Genomic DNA, 18,983 nt, shown 5'->3' on the forward strand with positions numbered 1-18,983 from the left:
GCCTCACTCGCTACATAGAAAAACGGTACGCTATGAGTACAGTGAACACACAGGAACGTTAATTTAAAAATAGCCTCACTCGCTACAATTAAAAAACGATACGCTAAGAGTACAGCGCAACAGTGTGACCATCAACTTAAAATGCGCAGGTAGATAAAGCCTGCCACTGCCACCGGCAATACTCTTCTCCACCTAGCACTGGGGATATCATATTTTTTGATGGGGCCACCCAAAGGATGTGTAACTCTTGTTCGGTGAGTGTGGAACCTAGCTGCGTTTCCCAATAGCTGGTGTTCTTGGCATTAAGTTTGGAGGAGTCAGGGCGGATTAGCTTGTATAAGTGAAACACCTGGTGTCCTACCTTGTTTATGTTCTCCATATACTGAAAGATTGAGGATTTATGCTTGGTTATTTTTGAGTTAATTAAGGCTGTTTTCAATAGCTAGGAAATTGTATAGTTCTATGTCTGGGAGGTTATGTCGTGTTTTCCGTCTGTTGATGGTGTGAGGCTGTCCCTCGTCCTCCAGCTGTGCTGGATAAGAGAGTCCTAGCCTTTTCCATGACTCTATGTCCAGGGGTTTCCCTCTGTAATTAAACTTGGGGTTTGCCCTGAGTGTTTCCCAGTGCGAGTTTTTGATGCTGTGTTCAAGCTTCTGGTCTACCTTGAGAAGCATGTGCCTAGTGATTTTAAATATCAAGTTATTCTTTTGTGCCTGCTTGTTGGCGGTGAGGAGAGTCAAAGGGTCGGTGTTGTTTAGGATGGCCTTCTCCATAGAGAGCCAGGTTGGTGTGTATTTCTGGTTCGGTTGTATCCAGTGCATTCCTTGTCTGGCTATGAAGGCAGTCTGGAATGACCTGAGGTACGCCACGTTTAGTCTTCTAGCATCTTTTCTAGTCTTAGTTTTGGGAGGCTTATTCTAGGGTTTTTGTCCCGCCATATGAATTTGTTTATCATTTGGTCTATCTTTCTGTGGAATTCGTCTGTGAGATTGAGGGGGAGCATTCCTTCTAGGTAGTTAACTACCGGAGTGATCATCATCTTTACAGTGTCTATTCTCCCCCACCAGGTGATGAACTTGGGCGACTAGGTTTCCAGGAGCGCTTTGATATTTTCTAGGGTTATTTTCCCATTCTGCTCTAGAGTGATTCTCAGATTTTTCCCAAATTGGATCCCTAGGTGTTTAACAAACCCTGGTTGCCAGGCTAGCCTTGAGTCTCCTATTACCTCTCTGGTTGTGTGTATGTTGAGTGGCATGCATTCTGATTTATCTCTGTTAAGTATGTATCCTGAGTGGTTAGCGTGCCTCTCTATGGTGTCCATGAGTGCTTGTATGGAGTGATCTGGGTCCTCTCTTATTATGAGTATGTCGTCCGCATAGGCTGCACGTTTGGCTGTGGTCTTGTTGATGGTTACTCCTGCTATATTTCTGTTTACTAGGATGTCCTTTAACAGGGGTTCGAGTGCTAGTAGGAACAGCGCCGGAGATAGGGGGCAGCCTTGTCTTGTTCCCCATTGGAGGCTGAATTGGTTTGATGTTGACCCGTTAATAGCTATGTGCGCCTTAGGGCTTTTATAAAGTGCCATAACTTTCTTCATGAAGCTTTCTCCCAGGTTGTATGCTTGCATGCTCTTTTCAAGGAATTGCCAGGACACTCTGTCAAAGGCCTTTTCTGCGTCTAGCGTAATTGCTACCGCCGAGTTGTCTGATTTGGAGGAGTGCTCTATGACCTGGCAAAGGAGGCTTGTGTTGTCATGAGACATGCATGTTTTCAAATAGCCTACCTGTGTATTTCCAATCAGCTGTGGAAGCACTTTGTTTAATCTTGTGGCTAGGATTTTGTCATATATCTTGCAGTCTATGTTGATTAGTGAAATGGGGCGGTAGTTTTTGGGCCACTGTGTGTCTTTGCCATCCTTGGGTATGACAATTATGTTGGCTTGTGACATAGATTCTGTTACCTTCCCCTCCCTTTCGCAGTGGTTGAAGACTTTTTTCATGACCGGAAGTAGCTGGTTTTGGAAGGTTTCATAGAAGGGGCTGTGTATCCATCTGGCCCTGGGGCTTTGTTGTCCTTCAGGGACCTAATAGCTAAAGTAATCTCATTGGTTTTTATGTCTTGGCCTAGTACCCTTGCTTCCTCTTTTGTTATTTTGGGTAGGTTAAGACTGTCTAGGTAGGCCATACAGCCTTCCTGGTCCAGAGTGTAGTCTCTTTTGTAGAGCTCTTGGTAGAATTCCATGAACGTGCGTCAGATATCTTTGTGTCGGGTATGTGCAATGTTGTTTGCGTCTGTGATTGTTGAGATGCAGTGTTGTCTTTGTTTATGTTTAAGATATGACCCTAGGATTTTCCCTGCCTTGTTTGCCTCGCAGAGGTTGATTTGTTTGTATTTTCTTATCCATAGGCCTGCTCATTCGCTAAGAATTCTATTGAATTCATACTTTTTCCCTGTGAGCTCTACAAGCGTGTCAGTGTTCGAAGTGTCCCCGATATGTTTAATTTCTAGTTGTTTGATGTCACTTTCCAGTTGGTCTAGCTGTGCTTTTGCTTCTCTATCACGTCTGGCTTTGATCTCTATTAGTGCACTTCTGATTGTCGCTTTAAACGAGTCGCACAGGCTTTTTGGGTCTATGTCTGGTGTGTCGTTGTCCTTGATGAAGTCCCTGATAGCATGCTTATTAGAACTGGCTATTTCTGGTAGGCTAAGGCTGAAGCCAAAGCCAGGCAGAAACCACCATTCTAGTCAGGGCAAGGAAGTCACACGCCAAGATAACCCCTGCTCACCCCCTTGGTAGCTTGGCACGAGCAGAAAGGCTAAACTCAGAGGCAATGTGTAAAGCATTTGCACCAGCACACAACAGCAACAACATCCTAGGCACACCACAAAAGGAACTCCACACAAGGTTATATGAAAATAACTTTGGTATTGTCAAAACACATCAGATAGAAATCACACATGTACATTGTGCCAACTGGCACGGGCAATATTCATAAGGGATTATGTACAGGACAGGGCCACATGGGCCACTGTCAGAATCAACACTTTTAGAAATAGAAATAGTGTCAGAAATTAGAATAAAAGGATATAAAATCACTGTAGCACAAAGTAAGAGTTATAAATCACAATCAGTATCTACTGGTAACAGGTAAGTATCACTTACGCAACCCTAACCACCTCAGGAGAATGTCACGCAGTGAACCAGGACCTCACTAGGACCACCTGTATTAGAAAGAACAACCACCTAAGAATAAAATACATTTAGGGGTATAAACAAGAACACATTACCCATGATGCATGAAACACATTCAGAGGAGTAGTAAAGGAAAACACATGATGCATAAACCTACACATTCAGCGGTGTTAAGTACAAAGCACATGATGCATCACAAACCCATTCAGAGGTGCAGCGCTAGGACACACATGACGCCTAAAACATTCAGAGGTGCAGCGCAGGGAAAGAAAGACACAACTCAATAGCGCAAAGACACATGATGCCTAAAACATTCAGAGGTGCAAGGAAAAACCACACAATTGCACAAAACCTTACATAAGCCACCACCTGTGGCAGTCCCTAGGCCAACTGGCCTTGTTGGGGCTAGGACGCCCTGTGTCTCAATGTCAGGGGCCTAAACGGGGCAGGTGCCCACTAATTGCTGGGCAGCTGGGAATCATCAAAAACTGCGACAGGGCCCTCACTGACCCTTAGGCACAAACTGCGCCCACTGCTGGAGCCACACAGGCTCTGTCACTAAACACTGGGCAGAACGTTGGAGCCACACAGGCTCTGGGACTACCCATAGTCAAATGCTGGAGCCACACAGGCTCTAAAGCAAAATAGGCTCCATGGAGCCCTCAGGCTCTCAAAACAACTGTGCCCCCAGAGCCTCTCTGGGCTCGAGATCAATGGGGCCTTTGAGCCTCTCTGGGCTCCGAACATCCATTATGCCCCTGAGCCTCGTGGGATCCTCAAACACCGATGTGGCGCTTTAAGCTTCGCGGGGCTCTCAGACCAATCTTTCCCCGTCGTTGGAGCCTTGCAGGGCTCAACACAAACAATGGCCCCTCGAGCCTCGCTGGCTCGTAAATTCAAATACCCCGGAGAAGCCTTCCCAGGCATCTACACACCGTTGGAGCGGCCCGCTGCCATCCGGGGTCGCTCTGACCAAGGGAACTGCCCAGGCAAAGCCCCACTCACCGGGACTCCCGAGGCAGCTCCTCTGTCTCCCTGGGGCAGGCGCCGACAATGCGCCTCGGGCCCCCTTGCTCTCATCTTCTCGCTGTGCGGCGGCCGCTCCCCTTCGCCGGCGCTTCCTTCTCTCCCTGGGGCTCCCTCAGCACACGGGAGCCCCAGCAGCAGGCCACGCGTCTTCTCCTCTTCCCGGGACTCCCTCCTCCTCACGGGAGCCCCGTGAGCACCAGCAGCCTTCCTCCTTCGCGCCGCGGCCCCGAGGGCGGGACTTCCGGTCCTTCTCCGGGGGCCGCGCTGGGATTGGCCGGCCGGCCCAGCACTTCCGGGTCGTCACGGGCAGTGCGGCGGCCCATTTTTAGGCAGGCAGGCGGGGAATCATTATCCGAGGGGTGGGCTCCCTCGAGATAAATAAATAAAAAGTGAATACGCGGCGTGGGCAGCCGCGGAAGGCCATAACAGCGCTACCACGCGCTGAGGGGTAAAATTACAGCGCTCCCAGCGCTATAAATGAAATTAAGCGCTAGCAGCCAGATAAAGTGCTTCCCAAGCGCTACAGGCGAAATAGAGCGCTCTTAAGCGCTGGAAGCAGGACAAAGCGCTCCCAGGCGCTAGGGGGAATCAGGAAAAGTCCAGCAAAATCCTGGGGGGACAGGAAGAAGGTCTAAAGGATCCCAGGGCAAAGCAAAGTCCCCCCCATCCGCCCAGGCAAGGCAGAGGGGTCCCCCAGGAGTCCTCCAGGCATCCAGGGGCTGGGCAGCGCCCGCCCCTGGTAGATTCAAGTCAGAAACAAGAACAAATTGGAAGGGGACACAGCCCCTTCTTATACAGAGAAAAGTCTTTGAAGTCTTTGTGCAGGCAGTCTGAGAACCAGCTAGGACTGGTTATAGGGAACTCCTTTCAGTATCAGGGACAGAGGTAACTGTCGCCCAGCAGGGAGGTGGAGCCAGCATTGTGGTCAGGCAGGCACAGCCCTTCACTATCAGGTGCTATCTCCTCCCACTTCCCTGGCAGCAGATGCTGCCTTTCATCCACGGGCTGACTCAGACGACCTCCTGGGGGCTCTGCAGCCCCTGTCACACTCAAACCAGACAGTCAATCCACAAGCAGGCCCTGGCACTCCTGGGCCAGGCTCACCAGCCAATCACACGCCAGCCACAAACTACACAAATATGCCAACTTCTAAAAGTGGCACTTCTAGACTAGACACAATCATGCCGCATACACCATTACGCAGCATTCAGTCTCACGAGTTCTCACATATCAAACTCGACCCTGCACTCCTCACACATCAGGAACTACCATGGGCATACATATTCCCCATTCATTCCTATGGGAGGGCAGGTCACTCACCACACATACACAGAGAGCTCACGCACTTTACACTGTACCACAGTGAAAAAGTGCGCAAAGGCCTAAAACCATCAACACTAGGTTCCAGAAACAGGCTAGGAAAAAGCAAAAAGTTTCGGGGTGAACCTGCCAAAAAGGGCCAGGTTCAACAATGCTCAATTCTAGTTTTATTCTCCTGTTTTGCCATTACTATGCTGTTGAACCGCCATCTGTGGGTGCTGTGTTCGTTGTGTCGACCTGTTAGTTGTAGGCTGATGCATGAGTGGTTGGAGATTGTTCTTGTCACAATTTCTGTGTGTTCCATCAGGTGCATGTGCAAGCCTGAGATGAGGATGTAGTCTATTCTACTATAGGAGTTGTGTGGGTTGGAGTACAATGTGTAGTCCCTGGTGTCGGGTGTTGTAAACGCCACAGATCTTTCAGAATGAATCTGTTACATATGTTCTTTAGAGTGTTGTGGGATGCGGAAGGCCGGCCTTGGGACATCGATTGTCTGTCTAGGGTGTGATCTAGTGCAGATGTATGACATTACAACGCATGCTTTTACATCGCATGCTTTTACAACACGGTTTTTACAATGCATACCATTACAACGCATAGTTTAGGCGCTGGGTAGTGAATTGTTTAATTTACTATTCCAACTCCAGTCCCCGTGGATAGTAGGGAAGGTGTTGGATAGTACATTAAACATATTGCCTATCCTAGAGCGCCCCCAGCGCAATGCATTGTAATGATTTGCATTGTAAAAGTTGCGTTGTAAAGGCACTGCGTGGTAAAAGTTGCGTTGTAAAGGTTGTATACCATCTAGTGCTAGGTTGAAGGCACCTGCCAGCACAGTCATGTCTTTTGATTGGTTTGCCTCCAGTTTCCTCGATATCTCCTCCCAGTATGATGTGTCGTCTGTGTTTGGTGCATATATGCTTGCTACTAGTAAGGTTTTGTCGCCTCTCTTCAGCTGAGTTATGAATAGTCCCCCTTCATCGTCATACTGTTCGTTCTCAATGACTATCTTTAATTTTCTGTTTATTAGAGTGATAACTCCTCGTTTCTTGCTCACCGCTGGTGAGCAGGCTACCTGACCTATCCATCTCGCCCTAAGCTTAGTCACGTCTTCCTTGGAGAGTTTGGTTTCCTGTAGTAGGATAATATCACCTTTAGCCTTTGCCAGGTAGTCTAGTACCATCTTTCTCCTAATCGGGTGGCTTTGACCTTTTACGTTGAGGGAGACAATCTTTAGGTCTGCATGCAGGGCCGGGTTGTTATTCAGTGCCATGGCTTACAGTGTGTGGGCTTCGCTATCTCTTCCCTCTCGGGCTCTACATGGGTGTGGTGTCTGAGGTGGTTGGGCTCCTTTGGCCTCGCAGCATGTGCCAGGGTAGCTGGTTGTGGTGGCAACTTCGACCTGGGTGGTCTGCCAGAAAGTTTGGTGTGGGCATATACATAGACGTGGATGAGACATACTGGGAAAACAGGACAGACAGGACATACACAACAGACAAGACAACCCCCCCTCTCCTGTTCCCCCCACCCCACCCCGCGAGCTAAAACGGCATACTGTAGGCGTGCGACGGCAAGGTCCCCCCCGCCCGCTTCTTCTCCTGGGATAATCTAGCGCGCTGTGGTTGTTCTAGTTTGCTTAGTCTAAGCTTTCGACATTTATGGACAAGTTTATCTGTTACGCTTATCTATGTAGCCGCACTTTTCAACATAAACAAATAAAAACAAGGGATATAGACAGTTTTATGGTTGATCGAGCCGGACTTTTCTTCGCTGTGTGGCTGAAAAATTTCAAGTCGTCCCTGTAGATGCCATGGTCTAGGGATCCAACCATTAGGGAAAAAAGATACTCGAAATCTTCTATCAATAAGACACTTTTAAACCAGTAGAATGTATGCCTGTGATTTCCATCTGTCCAAAGCACTTCAGAAACTATTATGGTCAGTGCAATTAAACGCTGCTGATCAATTCAAAATGATCAAAGACAGCTGCAATGTTAAGATTGGCACAAGAATGTAGTTCATCAAGGACAGTAATTGTGGCCATTCAGTATTTACACCAGCGAGAAATCCGAGTTGGGCAGTATGAAACTCTGTGTTTGTAGTTAGAAATCCTTGTAGCCGATCAGCAACAGTTAGCTCAAGAAGTTAGGCTATACATGCTAATTGGGAAATCAGCCTGCAATTCACTAAAGAGTCCAGATCTAGTGATTTGATTTGAGAATCTAAATACCCGAAGCAAGATTGAAAAGTTTGAGGACTGTTCTTTTTTCCAAAGTGACATTAAGACTAGCTAATGACCAGGAGTGTTCCTGAAGGAGTAGCTCCCTATTAAATTTAGCATGAAGCACAGCAAAGGAGGAGCTGAAGGCATACTCATTAACAATAAAGACTCAAGACAATCTTCAACACAGAGAGACCATCCAGAAGAATACGAAAGTCTCCTCTTTGGATGAAAGCAACTCAACCAATCTTAAATTCCTTGTCAAATAACTGCAATTTTGGACGTGAACAAATTGCAAACAGATTGCACCTAACGTCTGAATTGGGTTTTTTCTGCCTCTATCTTGGATTTATTGAGCTCATAAATCACCCAAAAAAATACTTTAACTATATTTGGAACCTTAAAATTAAAGTAAAAAAAAACTAAACAGTTGCTTCGCTCTCTTTCTGACAGCTTTGCATTGTTAAGTTTAGATCATTCTTTCTTCAGGGCTAGAGAACAGTCAGTATGAAAGCATCTTTCTGCTAAGTGAAGGGCCTGTTAAAGGGGAGCTAGCTCAGTGGTAAACCACAGCTGTGAAGGTTGATCACACTTTTTAGAAAATACCTTCTTAAAGGTAAATTTATTAAAAAATGGAATATTAAATCTCCTCCTTTTTATTTATGCAACATTCCAAATATTGTTTGAATGCATTTCAAATATTAAACCTTACCCCAATATATGCTCTTTACCTACGTTTTTAATGCGATTGCAGTTAGAATAGTAAATCTAACTACAATAATTTATGCACTTTTCCCAATTTTATTTGGATTGGATCTAGAATAATATATATTGCCCACTTATTTATGCACTTTACACAGTGTTTGCAAGTCTGCAGATAGAATAGTAATGCAGCAAAGTGCATGTCCATTAGTAAGCCCCATTTGATGTCTCCATATCTACAGGATTAATATTATAATAGCATATTTTAGCACTTCATTTAACTTTACTTTAATTTGTAGTTATATGTTTATCGCCAGTGCTCTGGGTGCAAGGCAATTAATGCAAGGCAATACAAGTGGGTTCAATGTGGTGGGATTTTCTGGTTTGTCTACTCGCATCTTTCATAATATATTGATTTTTTTTTAAATGTATTTTATTACCAGTAAAACTAAAAATATATCATGGCAATTGTGTCTAGGATATTTTAAATCAATTCAATGTAGTCACTTTCCTTTAATCTTATATGTACACATATTTATTAAAACTACTCAATCTAATTTCTACTGCAAGGTCAAATAGACATGTGTTAACATTTATATACTTTTTCAATAAAATAAAATGATTCCTTTAATTGATGAAGCCTGTAATTTAATTTGTTTATTATAAACATACATAAACTTTATATGCGCTTTATAGATCGTTGATATTACCTAGATTTCCTAAATAGTTACAGTTTTGTTCGAAGTTTAGTTAGTATTATTCAAAAATATTTTTTCATTATGTTTTTTAAAATGTTCTATACTATATTTTGTAGTACTAGTTTTGATTGTCTGTCATTATTTTTTTATCGTTACATTTTTGTAGTGGATATAGTTTTTCTGTACTATATGCTTTAATGTTGATATTTTGTACTCATTTTTTTAATGTCGTTGTATGTTATCATAGCCAATGTTTTAGCAATCGACATTTATACATAAATATTTTGCATCATTATGTCTTTGTGCTTGCTATTGTGACATACAATTGCAACTACATTCTAATCATCATTGCCCCTTTCGAAACAGCAAACGTTGATCCCATACTTCTACTCCATATCCTGTCTAAATGAGGCAAAAACAAATCATGACACATTTCAGACTTATTGGGCCTCATTAGTAATGTGTAGTTTGAGGCCCAGCTGTTGCGATCTGCCAGTATAAAATAAAATATAAAGTTGTGAATGCATGAATTATTCTAATACGCTGGTACATACATCATAACCCAAAAATATAGACTGGATTCAAAATTATCCATAAACCACACCACCTACACTTTACTGCTGAAATGACTAAAACTTCTGAAATCTCTTGTGATCATTAAAACAATTAATGTATGCAAAATACTACAAAGTGCCAACATTCTGAGCACAAGTTTGAACTGATTGGACATCCTCAAAGAGGGGCATCTTGAGTCCTACCTATAATGACCTATGGGGCTATCTCGGACATACCTCCCATACGTAGGACATCTTACTAAGAAAGAAAAGGTTGGAAACAAGATTTAATCCCAGTTACTGGTATTTAATCTTGACCACATTGCAGTCCATCTTTTTGCTTTTCACACTGTCTTTCTACTACCAGCTACATGCAAATCCGTATTTTTTTCCCTACTCCTAAATGAACAGTTTGGCTACAACTGTTGAACCATGTCCCCTATAACTGGCAACACAAGTAATCCCAGACTTGTTACAACCTTTTCGGGATAGCCTCATCAGTGTGAAGAATCTTGTTTCCTAGTCATATTGTGCTAGAGGACTTGGGTTTGGGCATACCGGTCACGCGTAGAGCATGACACTGAAAGTACACAAAGGTGATAGGTGGAGTGCTTGAATTAACTATATAAATATATTGCAATGGACATCTACACCATGCTTTGCAATTGTAATCAGCCATTAATATTTCCCAAATGTACTCTTGACTATATTGGTTTAATCTGCAGTTTGCAACATTATTGTTAAAGATTTAGCTACAGTTACATATGAATATACCTCATGTTTAATCGTATATCCCTTGCAGTTGACCTTCTTCCCCTAATCTATGCAATTGGAACTCATCTTCACCTTGCAATATTTCTGTGGAATATGTTGCCATAAGCAGCCCAACAATATGCTTGATATTGTGACTGCAAAACATGAGCAGTCCAGAGGTCAGCTCCATAAAATATGCAATTCAAATTAGTAAGCACATTACATATTCATTTTCCCATTGACACACAAATCTGCAGAGTGTGTATCTGCAGATTTTATAATATGTCTTTCAAAAGATGCACATTGATCATATTTATGAAATTTTATATTAACAACCAACATTTTGGTCTCCAAGCAAAAACAAGCGAGGACAATTATGAGAGATTGTTTTGCTGTATCAAATGGCAATAGGTTATTGGTAGACAGTAACAAGAAATGTCTCTTCTGTGTCAGGGATTATTAAAATTTACAGGTACATTATGAAAAGTTAAGAGCAGACAAATGATTCAGTTTCTTTAGAGTTCCATTAAGAAATGTGTGTATAGGCTAGTGAGACTTCCAATGAGATGTTGTCTGTTAACAACCCTTATATAGCAAATTAAAGGCACACATCTGTTTTCTCACTCTCCCTGGCTACTTCATGGTGTTAGTCCACACTTTTAGTAAGCCTGTAGAACTTCAATAGATCATTTGAGGAATATTACATCATATGTATGCAGTTTCCTAAGCACTTACCAATTATATTTGCCAGATTATAGGCTGAAGAAGCAACTTCCTTCTACCAAACTCTTGGTATCCACCTTCCCTCCAAGGAGGAGAGCCATTCAGGCCCTCTGCCATCAGAATAGGAGATCAGTATCATAAATCACCTACATTAAGAGGGGACAGGGCATTAAGTATAGTAGAGCAATGGCTAGTGGAGACTTCAGAGTAGACAAGGCCTCTACTCAAGTCTAAATGAGACACATGGGGCCTAATTTAGAGTGTGATAGACATGGTACCTTGTCACAGCACAACAGAGTATCCTGTTTGCCAAACCCTTGGTCAGCCCACCTCATTTTGTGATGGAAAGACATTAAGTATTCCGTCAATGGAATCCCTGTAGGCTCCTTTGACAGAATACTTCTTCAAATGTCCTGATGGAGTAGGCGCATCAGAGGTTGGACATTACACTGCTCCCCCTATTTAGAGTAGAATGTGCAGTGTATTAATTTCCTGTTAGCCACCACCAGTACAAACCTGGCAGTGAGGGATAGGAAGAAAATAAGGAACCTCCACCCTGGTCGAACATTTTTAGCATATGAGGCTCATTAGATTTGGGTTTTTCAGAAACAGCCTCCTGCTTTGAGGGTTTATTTCAGAAAAACATAACATTATTTACATAAATGGAAATATGATGTGCTTCCTTTCAATGTGGTGAGAGGAGAGCTGGGTCTGCAATTATTTTTAAACTTGACAGGTGGGAGTAGTCCTCCGACGCCCTGAGGGACTGTACCCTATTTGCCAAGCTGTAAATCATTCCCTTATTGAAATGTTATTTAATGCAGCATGAGTTAAAAATGTTACACTGAAAACGTTTGTACTGTTCTGCTGCTGTACCCTTTCTCTGCCTTTGCGTTGAAGGCCTGGGCTTCTGTTACCCTTTTGAAAACCAGATAGCTCATGTGAAGGAGATACAGAAACATCTGAATGGTGTTTGTTGAGCCTTCCTCTATGAAACTACCTTGTAGAATGTACATTTTCCTTGCCTGGCAATGGGCTTCTATATGGCATGTACATCTATATCCCACAAAACAAAGCACAAGTAAGATGAGTGGTAAATTTGATATTTCACTTTAGTAAGGGGCGTGCAGATTTAGCTTTGGAGAGGTGACAGTGAATCAATACAAAGAGAGCAGTAAAGCCATCAAAAACGGCTGATTGCTTAGTTCCATGTGAAATCCTATCTGTTCTAGGCCAATATTGCTCTGGGAAAAGGAGAGACCCTGTAAAAGCTTCTGTATATATTTTGGCATTGGAAATTCAGCATTTCATTGATTAGCCACAAACTTGTTATTCATCCAGCTACTCCCACCCTGATTTTTCTTCTTTTTTTCTTCATTTAGATTGTGTGGCACCCAGTGAAGTAAAGAAAGACCAAGATGGAAGCAAGAACTGTTGCACAAGAACAGAAAAATTTAATCTATTTCTGATACAAATAAAATGCCTCACCAATATGACTGTCCAGTGTTTTTGTAAATGTACTTCCATCATAGTTTACACGCATGTTATTTCACGGGAGGTGAAGGATAATTATGTGATGGTAGAATGCACATATGATGATTACAGTAGCCGGGACCAAATGAATATATGAAGCCATAGATCGATTTATCATGGGAGATTTGAATGTTCTGCTCTTACCTGTTTGTGGGTCAATTTGAATAATCAGACCTGCCAAAGACCGGACACTTTGCTGGTGAGTTCTGCTTGCCTACAACACCTCATGAGGTATGAAATACAGAACCCACATACCTGGATACCAAGAATAAGTTCAACCAAAGCTTAAACGTTCCATGGTCTGTGTCAATTGCCAATGTGCTAATCTCTGCTTAGCGACAGTGCATGATATACTGTTTGTATCACCTAAGACTGAGATTCATGACCATGAGGTATGTTTTGAACTACAGTGTATGGAAATGTATAACAGCTGTCCCTGTATTGAGGTGCAATTCCCCTTTGTCTTACCATAAAGGATAGTCAAGATCACTCCTAAAAGGTAGTGGTAGGCACCACTGAAATATATTACAAATTTAGAATGAACATAATTAGGCTATTATAACTGCTAATAAAAATGCGCAGGCTTGCCAGAGTTATCATGAGGTGTTCTATTCCAGGCCCTGATAGCTTTGTAGAGGAGAAGAGTGGGAAGATATTTTAATATTGTTTTAAGTTTTGTATAGATTTATTTACAATTTGATACATTTAATTGGTTAATTAAATGTATATATATGTAAATTATTTAATGATTCCATTATAATTAATATTTATTAAAATGTTCTCTCTTTTCGTCAAATGCTTAGTTAGAAGATATTTTATGTAAATGTAATAATCCATGAGTGTGTGAGTGGTTGAATGGGTGTGTGAGTGGTTGACTGGGTCTGTGAGTGGGTGTGTGAGTAGGTGAGTTGATGTGAGACTGGATGTGTGAGTGGTTCTGTGGATGATGTCTTCCATGATGTCATTTGAGATTTCATGTCACTCAATCCATCGAGTTTGTAAAGCATGCTACTCACCTATGAGGATCTCAAGGTGCTGGTGGGGGTGAAGCTTCGGATCAGTCAAAGAGCCATGTCTTGAGGCTCTTCCTGAAGGTGTTCAGAGTGGGGGAGCATCTGGTGTTGACTGGAAGCGCGTTCCAGGTCTTTGCTGTGACTTAAGAGAAGGCTCTTCCACCTGCTCTGGTTAAGCAGATGCATGGGGTCTCTGCCAGGGCAAGGTCGGCAGAGCGGAGGTTCTTTATGGGTACGTGGAAGGAGATTCTTTCATTGAGGTACTTGGGTCCGATGTTGTGGAGGGATTTGTAGGTGTGGTTGAGTAGTTTGAAGGTTACTCTCTTCTTGATGGGGAGCAAGTGGAGGTCTCATAGATGAGGGGTCATGTGCTCCTGCCGTGGGGTTCCGAGGACGAGTCTGGCAGTGGTGTTCTGGATGGTTTGGAGCTTGTGTAGCAGGGTTTTGTTGATTCTGGCGTAGAGGGTGTTACTGTAGTGCAGTCTGCTTGTTACGAGTGAGTGGGTGATAGTCTGCATTTGTGAGGGATCCACTTGACGGTCTTTCGGAGGATGCAGAGGGAGTTGAAACAGGTCGAGGCACCGGCATTGAACTGTTGGGTCATGGTGTGGGAGGAGTCTAAGATGATGCTGAGGTTCTGGGCACGGCCCGTCAGCGTCAGCGGGTTTACGAGAGCAGGGGCCACCAGGAGCTGTCCCACAATCTGAGGGAGGGTCTAAGGACGAGGACCTCAGTCTTCTCCGAGTTCAGTGTTAGGCAGCTGTCGCTCATCCAGGCTTTAACCTCTTTGATTCCTTCTTGGAAGCTGAGTCTGGTGTCTCCGGGGTTCTTCGTGAGAGAGAAGATGAGCTGGGTGTCGTTGTCGTAAGATACTACGCTGAGCCCATGCTGTCTGATGATGGCTGTGGGGTGGGACATGTAGATGTTGAAAAGGTTGGGGCTGAGCAAGAATCCTTGGAGTACTCCACAGTTGATCTCTGTATGTTCGGAGACGAAGGGAGGGAGTCTGATCTTTGGGTTCTGCCAGAGAGAAAGGAGCGGATCCAGTCAAGGGCAGTTCCTCGTATCCCAGTGTCGTGGAGTCTGGCTGCCAGAGTGCAGTGGGAGACGGTATATTGCTCGAATGATCGGGTTTTACTGAGTGTGCCACGAGGCAAAAGGGCAAGACTGGGCGGTCGGACTTTTTCAGCTAACACGGCTCGACTGTGGAACACCCTACCACTTAACTTGCAAAGGGCCCCGTCAGAACAGAGCTTTAGGAAACAGCTCAAGTTTTGGCTATTTTCACTGGATCATTAACTTTGCTCGCTTACCGGGCAGTCTGGCTTTGTTTTGCTCTCACATCGCCGGGACACCTCCTAGTTGAGGTAGCTGTTCGCGCTGTAGAAAATACAGTATTATTATTATTATTATTATTGAAGACTGCAAGGAGGTCTAGTAGGAAGAGGGACGCAGTGTGGCCGTGGTCGAGTAGCATACAAACGTGGCGGCGAGAAGGGCGATCTCGGTGCTGTGGTTGGTGCAAAATCCAGACTGGGAGGAGTCGAGGATGGCGTTCTCTTTGATGAAGGTGGTCAGCTGGGCGTTTATGAATCTCTCAGTGACTTTGGCTGGGAAAGGAAGAAGAGAGATGGGCCGGTAGTTTTACAGGTCCGTCGGGTCGGCCGAGGGTTTCTTGAGGAGGGGCTTGACTTCTGCCCACTTCCAGTCCTTGGGAAAGATGCCTGATTTGAGGGAGGCGTTGATGGTCTGGCCTAGTTCAGGAGTGATGGTGGCAGATCTGTGGTAGATGCGCGGCGGTTGGGTCCATGGGGGCTCCTGAGTGGATGTTCCTCATGGTCTTGGTGGTGTCGTCAGTGGTAGCAGGTTTCAAGTTGGTGATGGTCGACTGGTTGTCAGAGGGGGAGCAGGGGGTGGTTCGCTGAATTTGTCATAGAGGGCCTTAATTTTCAGATGGAAGTAGGAGCCGAGCTTGTTGCAGAGGTCCTGGGATGGAGTGACTGCCATGGCATCGCCGGGGGGTTTGATGAACTAATGTATGACGTTGAAGAGTTCTTTTGCATTGCTTGCATTAGAGTGGATTTTGTTCTTGATAAAGGTCCTCTTGGTGGCTCTTATGCGATGGTGGTATTCATTCCATGTCATGAGTGATGTAATATGAGAGGTCGCAAGCAGTGCATTGCGGAGGCATAAATTATGGTTAGCTCAAGTAATTATACCTGCTAAATTTGTATGGTTTTGTATGGGTGAAATCTAAGCCTAACTATGAAGTCCATGTAACCTTTGATTTTTTTCAGTGAATATCTAAGGTTTTTTCAAATTCTATTTCCAAGCTGTAACGTCCCTGTAACCTTAGTGTTTTCAGTGTAGTTCTACATATTTTTAGATCGTATTTCCTAACTGTAACCTGTAACCTGTAACCTTTCAGAGTGTGTCTAAGTGGCCGGACAGGTTGGTGAGTTATTGTTTTAGTGGTTGTATGGGTCTGTGAGTGGGTGTGTGAATGGCTGTATGGATCTGTGAGTGGATGTGTCAGTGGTTTTGCGGGTATGTAAGTGAGCGTGCAAGTGGCTGTTTGGGTCGGTAAGGTGTGTGTGCATATTTGCAACATATGTGGTCGTTTAGCAATGGTGTTTATAGATGGAAAATCAGACTTCAAGGGAATCAGGTATGCGTTATCACAGGTCAGGTCAGAGCTTTTAAAGTACTGTGTCTTCTGCTGTAATTGCAAGCCACGTTTCACCTGTGTCTCACCTTGTTGATTCTCATTTCATAGGGTGGAACCCTATTTCTTCAAAATCCTGCAGTTGTGACACTTCGTTACTTTATCTGCTTTCACCGGTGAAGTGTTTCCATGCGTCATTGTTACTTAGCTTGAATTCTCATCAAAGGAGCTAGTATGACCATTGATCATCAAGGTCTGACTGACCTAAGTGTCCATGGCAAAAGTAATCCTTTTAATGTTGCTGCTGATGTGATGCATTTCCTCATTTTTATTACTATAATTCAGATTATCACTATTATTCTCTCTGATTTTTTTCCGTTCAGTTTTATATAGCACCAACACAACCCAAAGGGGGAGGAGGGCTTTATATTAGCAACACTTACTTTACACAAGGACACATTCATTTTTGTAGGCACAGGCAGATTATGTGATTTGCCCAGAATCGAGGATGTCAATACTCAAACCCAGTTTCTCAGCTCCATAGTCAGCAGCTGTGGCCCTTTCGCCACATCCTTTCCCAAGACAATGCCACATCATCTCCCTAGCCTCAGCCTCAGCTCCACATTTTGCGATTACAGCCAAATCATTTAATCTCCCCGTGGCAGCCAGCATTTGCTATTTGTTTCCGGTACACCTCCCACCCGTCGCTGCTTGCCCTGCTGAACTGCATTGCACACATCCCCTCCTCCCCAACTCTGTTTTTTACTTTCTTTTTTACAGGTTTACATAGTGCCAATACCACCAGAAGTTATTGGAGCTCTTTACATTAGCACCAGTTATTTTTTTGTGCAGTTTTATGTAGTGCGATCACCACCTGAAGGTATTGGAGCGCTTTACATTCACACCAGTTACTTTCACAAGGACACCGTAAACGTAGGTAAATCACTTAATCTCCCCATTGCAGCCCACATTTGCTGTCGGTTGCCCGTCAGCTTCCTGCCAGTCACTGCTTGCCCATGCTGAACTCCCATTGCACGGATCTCCTCTTCTTCCAGATCCCCTCTCCCCTGACTTTGCTTTTCACATTTGTTTTTTTGAGCGGTTTTAGTTAGCCCAAACACCACTCAAAGGTATTGGCAGTGGTGACCCCGCCCCTAAGGCAAAGGAGCATCGCCTCACTGCTTCTAAGCAGAGTCACCAGGCAGCTTTGTGGACAGGACGGGGTGGGACTGCTCTGCTGACAGTGCAGGGGAGGGGTGGTTTGCGCTTCCTAAAGTGCGCATGAATTATTGGCCGGGCCTCTCGGGCTGGCCAAACATTGATGCGCACTTTGCACTTTCCCCATGCAGGCTGCATTACAGCCTGCTTGGCGAACATGCCCTGTCTCCCATTCTCTGGCTAAGTGCCGATACATGGTATTCAGAGCAATCACAACGTTGCATTGTAGAGTTGTGACTGTCTATCTGGAGGCTGGGAGCCGGGTGCATCATGCTTCCTGCCCTGGAAGCGGGTAAGAGGACCGGCAGCAGCAGACAAGTAAGTGTGAATTTTCTATATTATTATTGAATTTCCTCCTCCTTCTCCCCTCCACCCCCGCACACCGACCACCTTCAAATACCAGCCATCACTGATCAAATTTGGAGAGTGTGAGTTGATTTTGATTGAAACTAGTTGTGTCTAGTGTACTGTCACGTAAGCAGTGGTGATTGCTGGCCATTAGTTATTTCTAAGACTATTTCTGGAGGTATATTGCTGGCAACGGCATGTAGACTGCCTATGGGCATGCTCTTTTTTGCAGCTAAAGTTCTCTACCCACAGAAAATCCATTGTTTACTCTAACAGGTCACTTCACACCTCATTAAGCAGCTCTGGCTCAGCCTGGGAAAGGCTGGCCAATCAGGAGAGGCAGCTGGACAGTTGGATTTTAGATCACAGAAAGGAAATATTAATAACTTATTTCCTGTGATAGTTGTTTTATATCAGTGGCAAGTTGTTGGATATATCATAGCTATCATTTTAAGTCCCTGAATGATATTTTGAGCTGCTTCCTAGCGATATTCATACTTAAATACAATATTCCAATGTTAGCCTAAGGATTCAATTATCTATAATGGGGAAAACAAATTTGGCAGTTTTCCCCTCATCAGGACTTATAAAAAGTCTTTTATAATGTTCCCATATTTCCTAGTGAAAGTTGTCTTAGTTAATCACACTCTTTCAAGATTTCCCTTCAGAATGTGTAGTGTTGCAACTTCGATCTGCCCTAAGCATCACTTGTGTAACCGAATTGCCCATGGGCTCTGGGAAGTACAGGTTAGTGGAAGGCGGGATCGGCAGATAAGGCATTAAGAGGAGCGGGCGGGTGGTTAAAGAGCACTCTACAAAAGCTGATTCTGACTGATAAGCAAGATCTGCCCTGCTCGCGGGGTCACAATGCCTCTTGTGAGCCGCTTTGAAAAAATGCAGAAGAAATGTAGGGGTGAGCGAAACTTTGTGGATTCTTGTAGACTTTTTATGTAACTCCGTAGAATTCCACAGAATATAACTCCATAAGTTACGCCCATCCCTAATGAAATACTC

The 18,983-nt window shown here is 44.1% G+C and overlaps 1 protein-coding gene across 1 annotated transcript in view; it reads left to right on the forward strand.

Moving 5' to 3' along the window:
- The window catches only part of LOC144769279 (lectin-like), a 48,794-nt gene extending 36,118 nt beyond the window's left edge, over positions 1-12,676 (forward strand). The window contains exon 5 of the mRNA XM_078653340.1: positions 12,575-12,676. Within this exon, the coding sequence (XP_078509466.1) occupies positions 12,575-12,593 (19 nt within the window). The 3' untranslated portion in view covers positions 12,594-12,676. The remainder of the gene's footprint in view (positions 1-12,574) is intronic.
- The last annotated feature ends 6,307 nt before the right edge of the window (positions 12,677-18,983 follow it).

Source organism: Lissotriton helveticus, chromosome 1_1 (assembly GCF_964261635.1).
Source record: "Lissotriton helveticus chromosome 1_1, aLisHel1.1, whole genome shotgun sequence".
In the NCBI taxonomy this organism is placed as follows: Eukaryota; Metazoa; Chordata; class Amphibia; order Caudata; family Salamandridae; genus Lissotriton; species Lissotriton helveticus.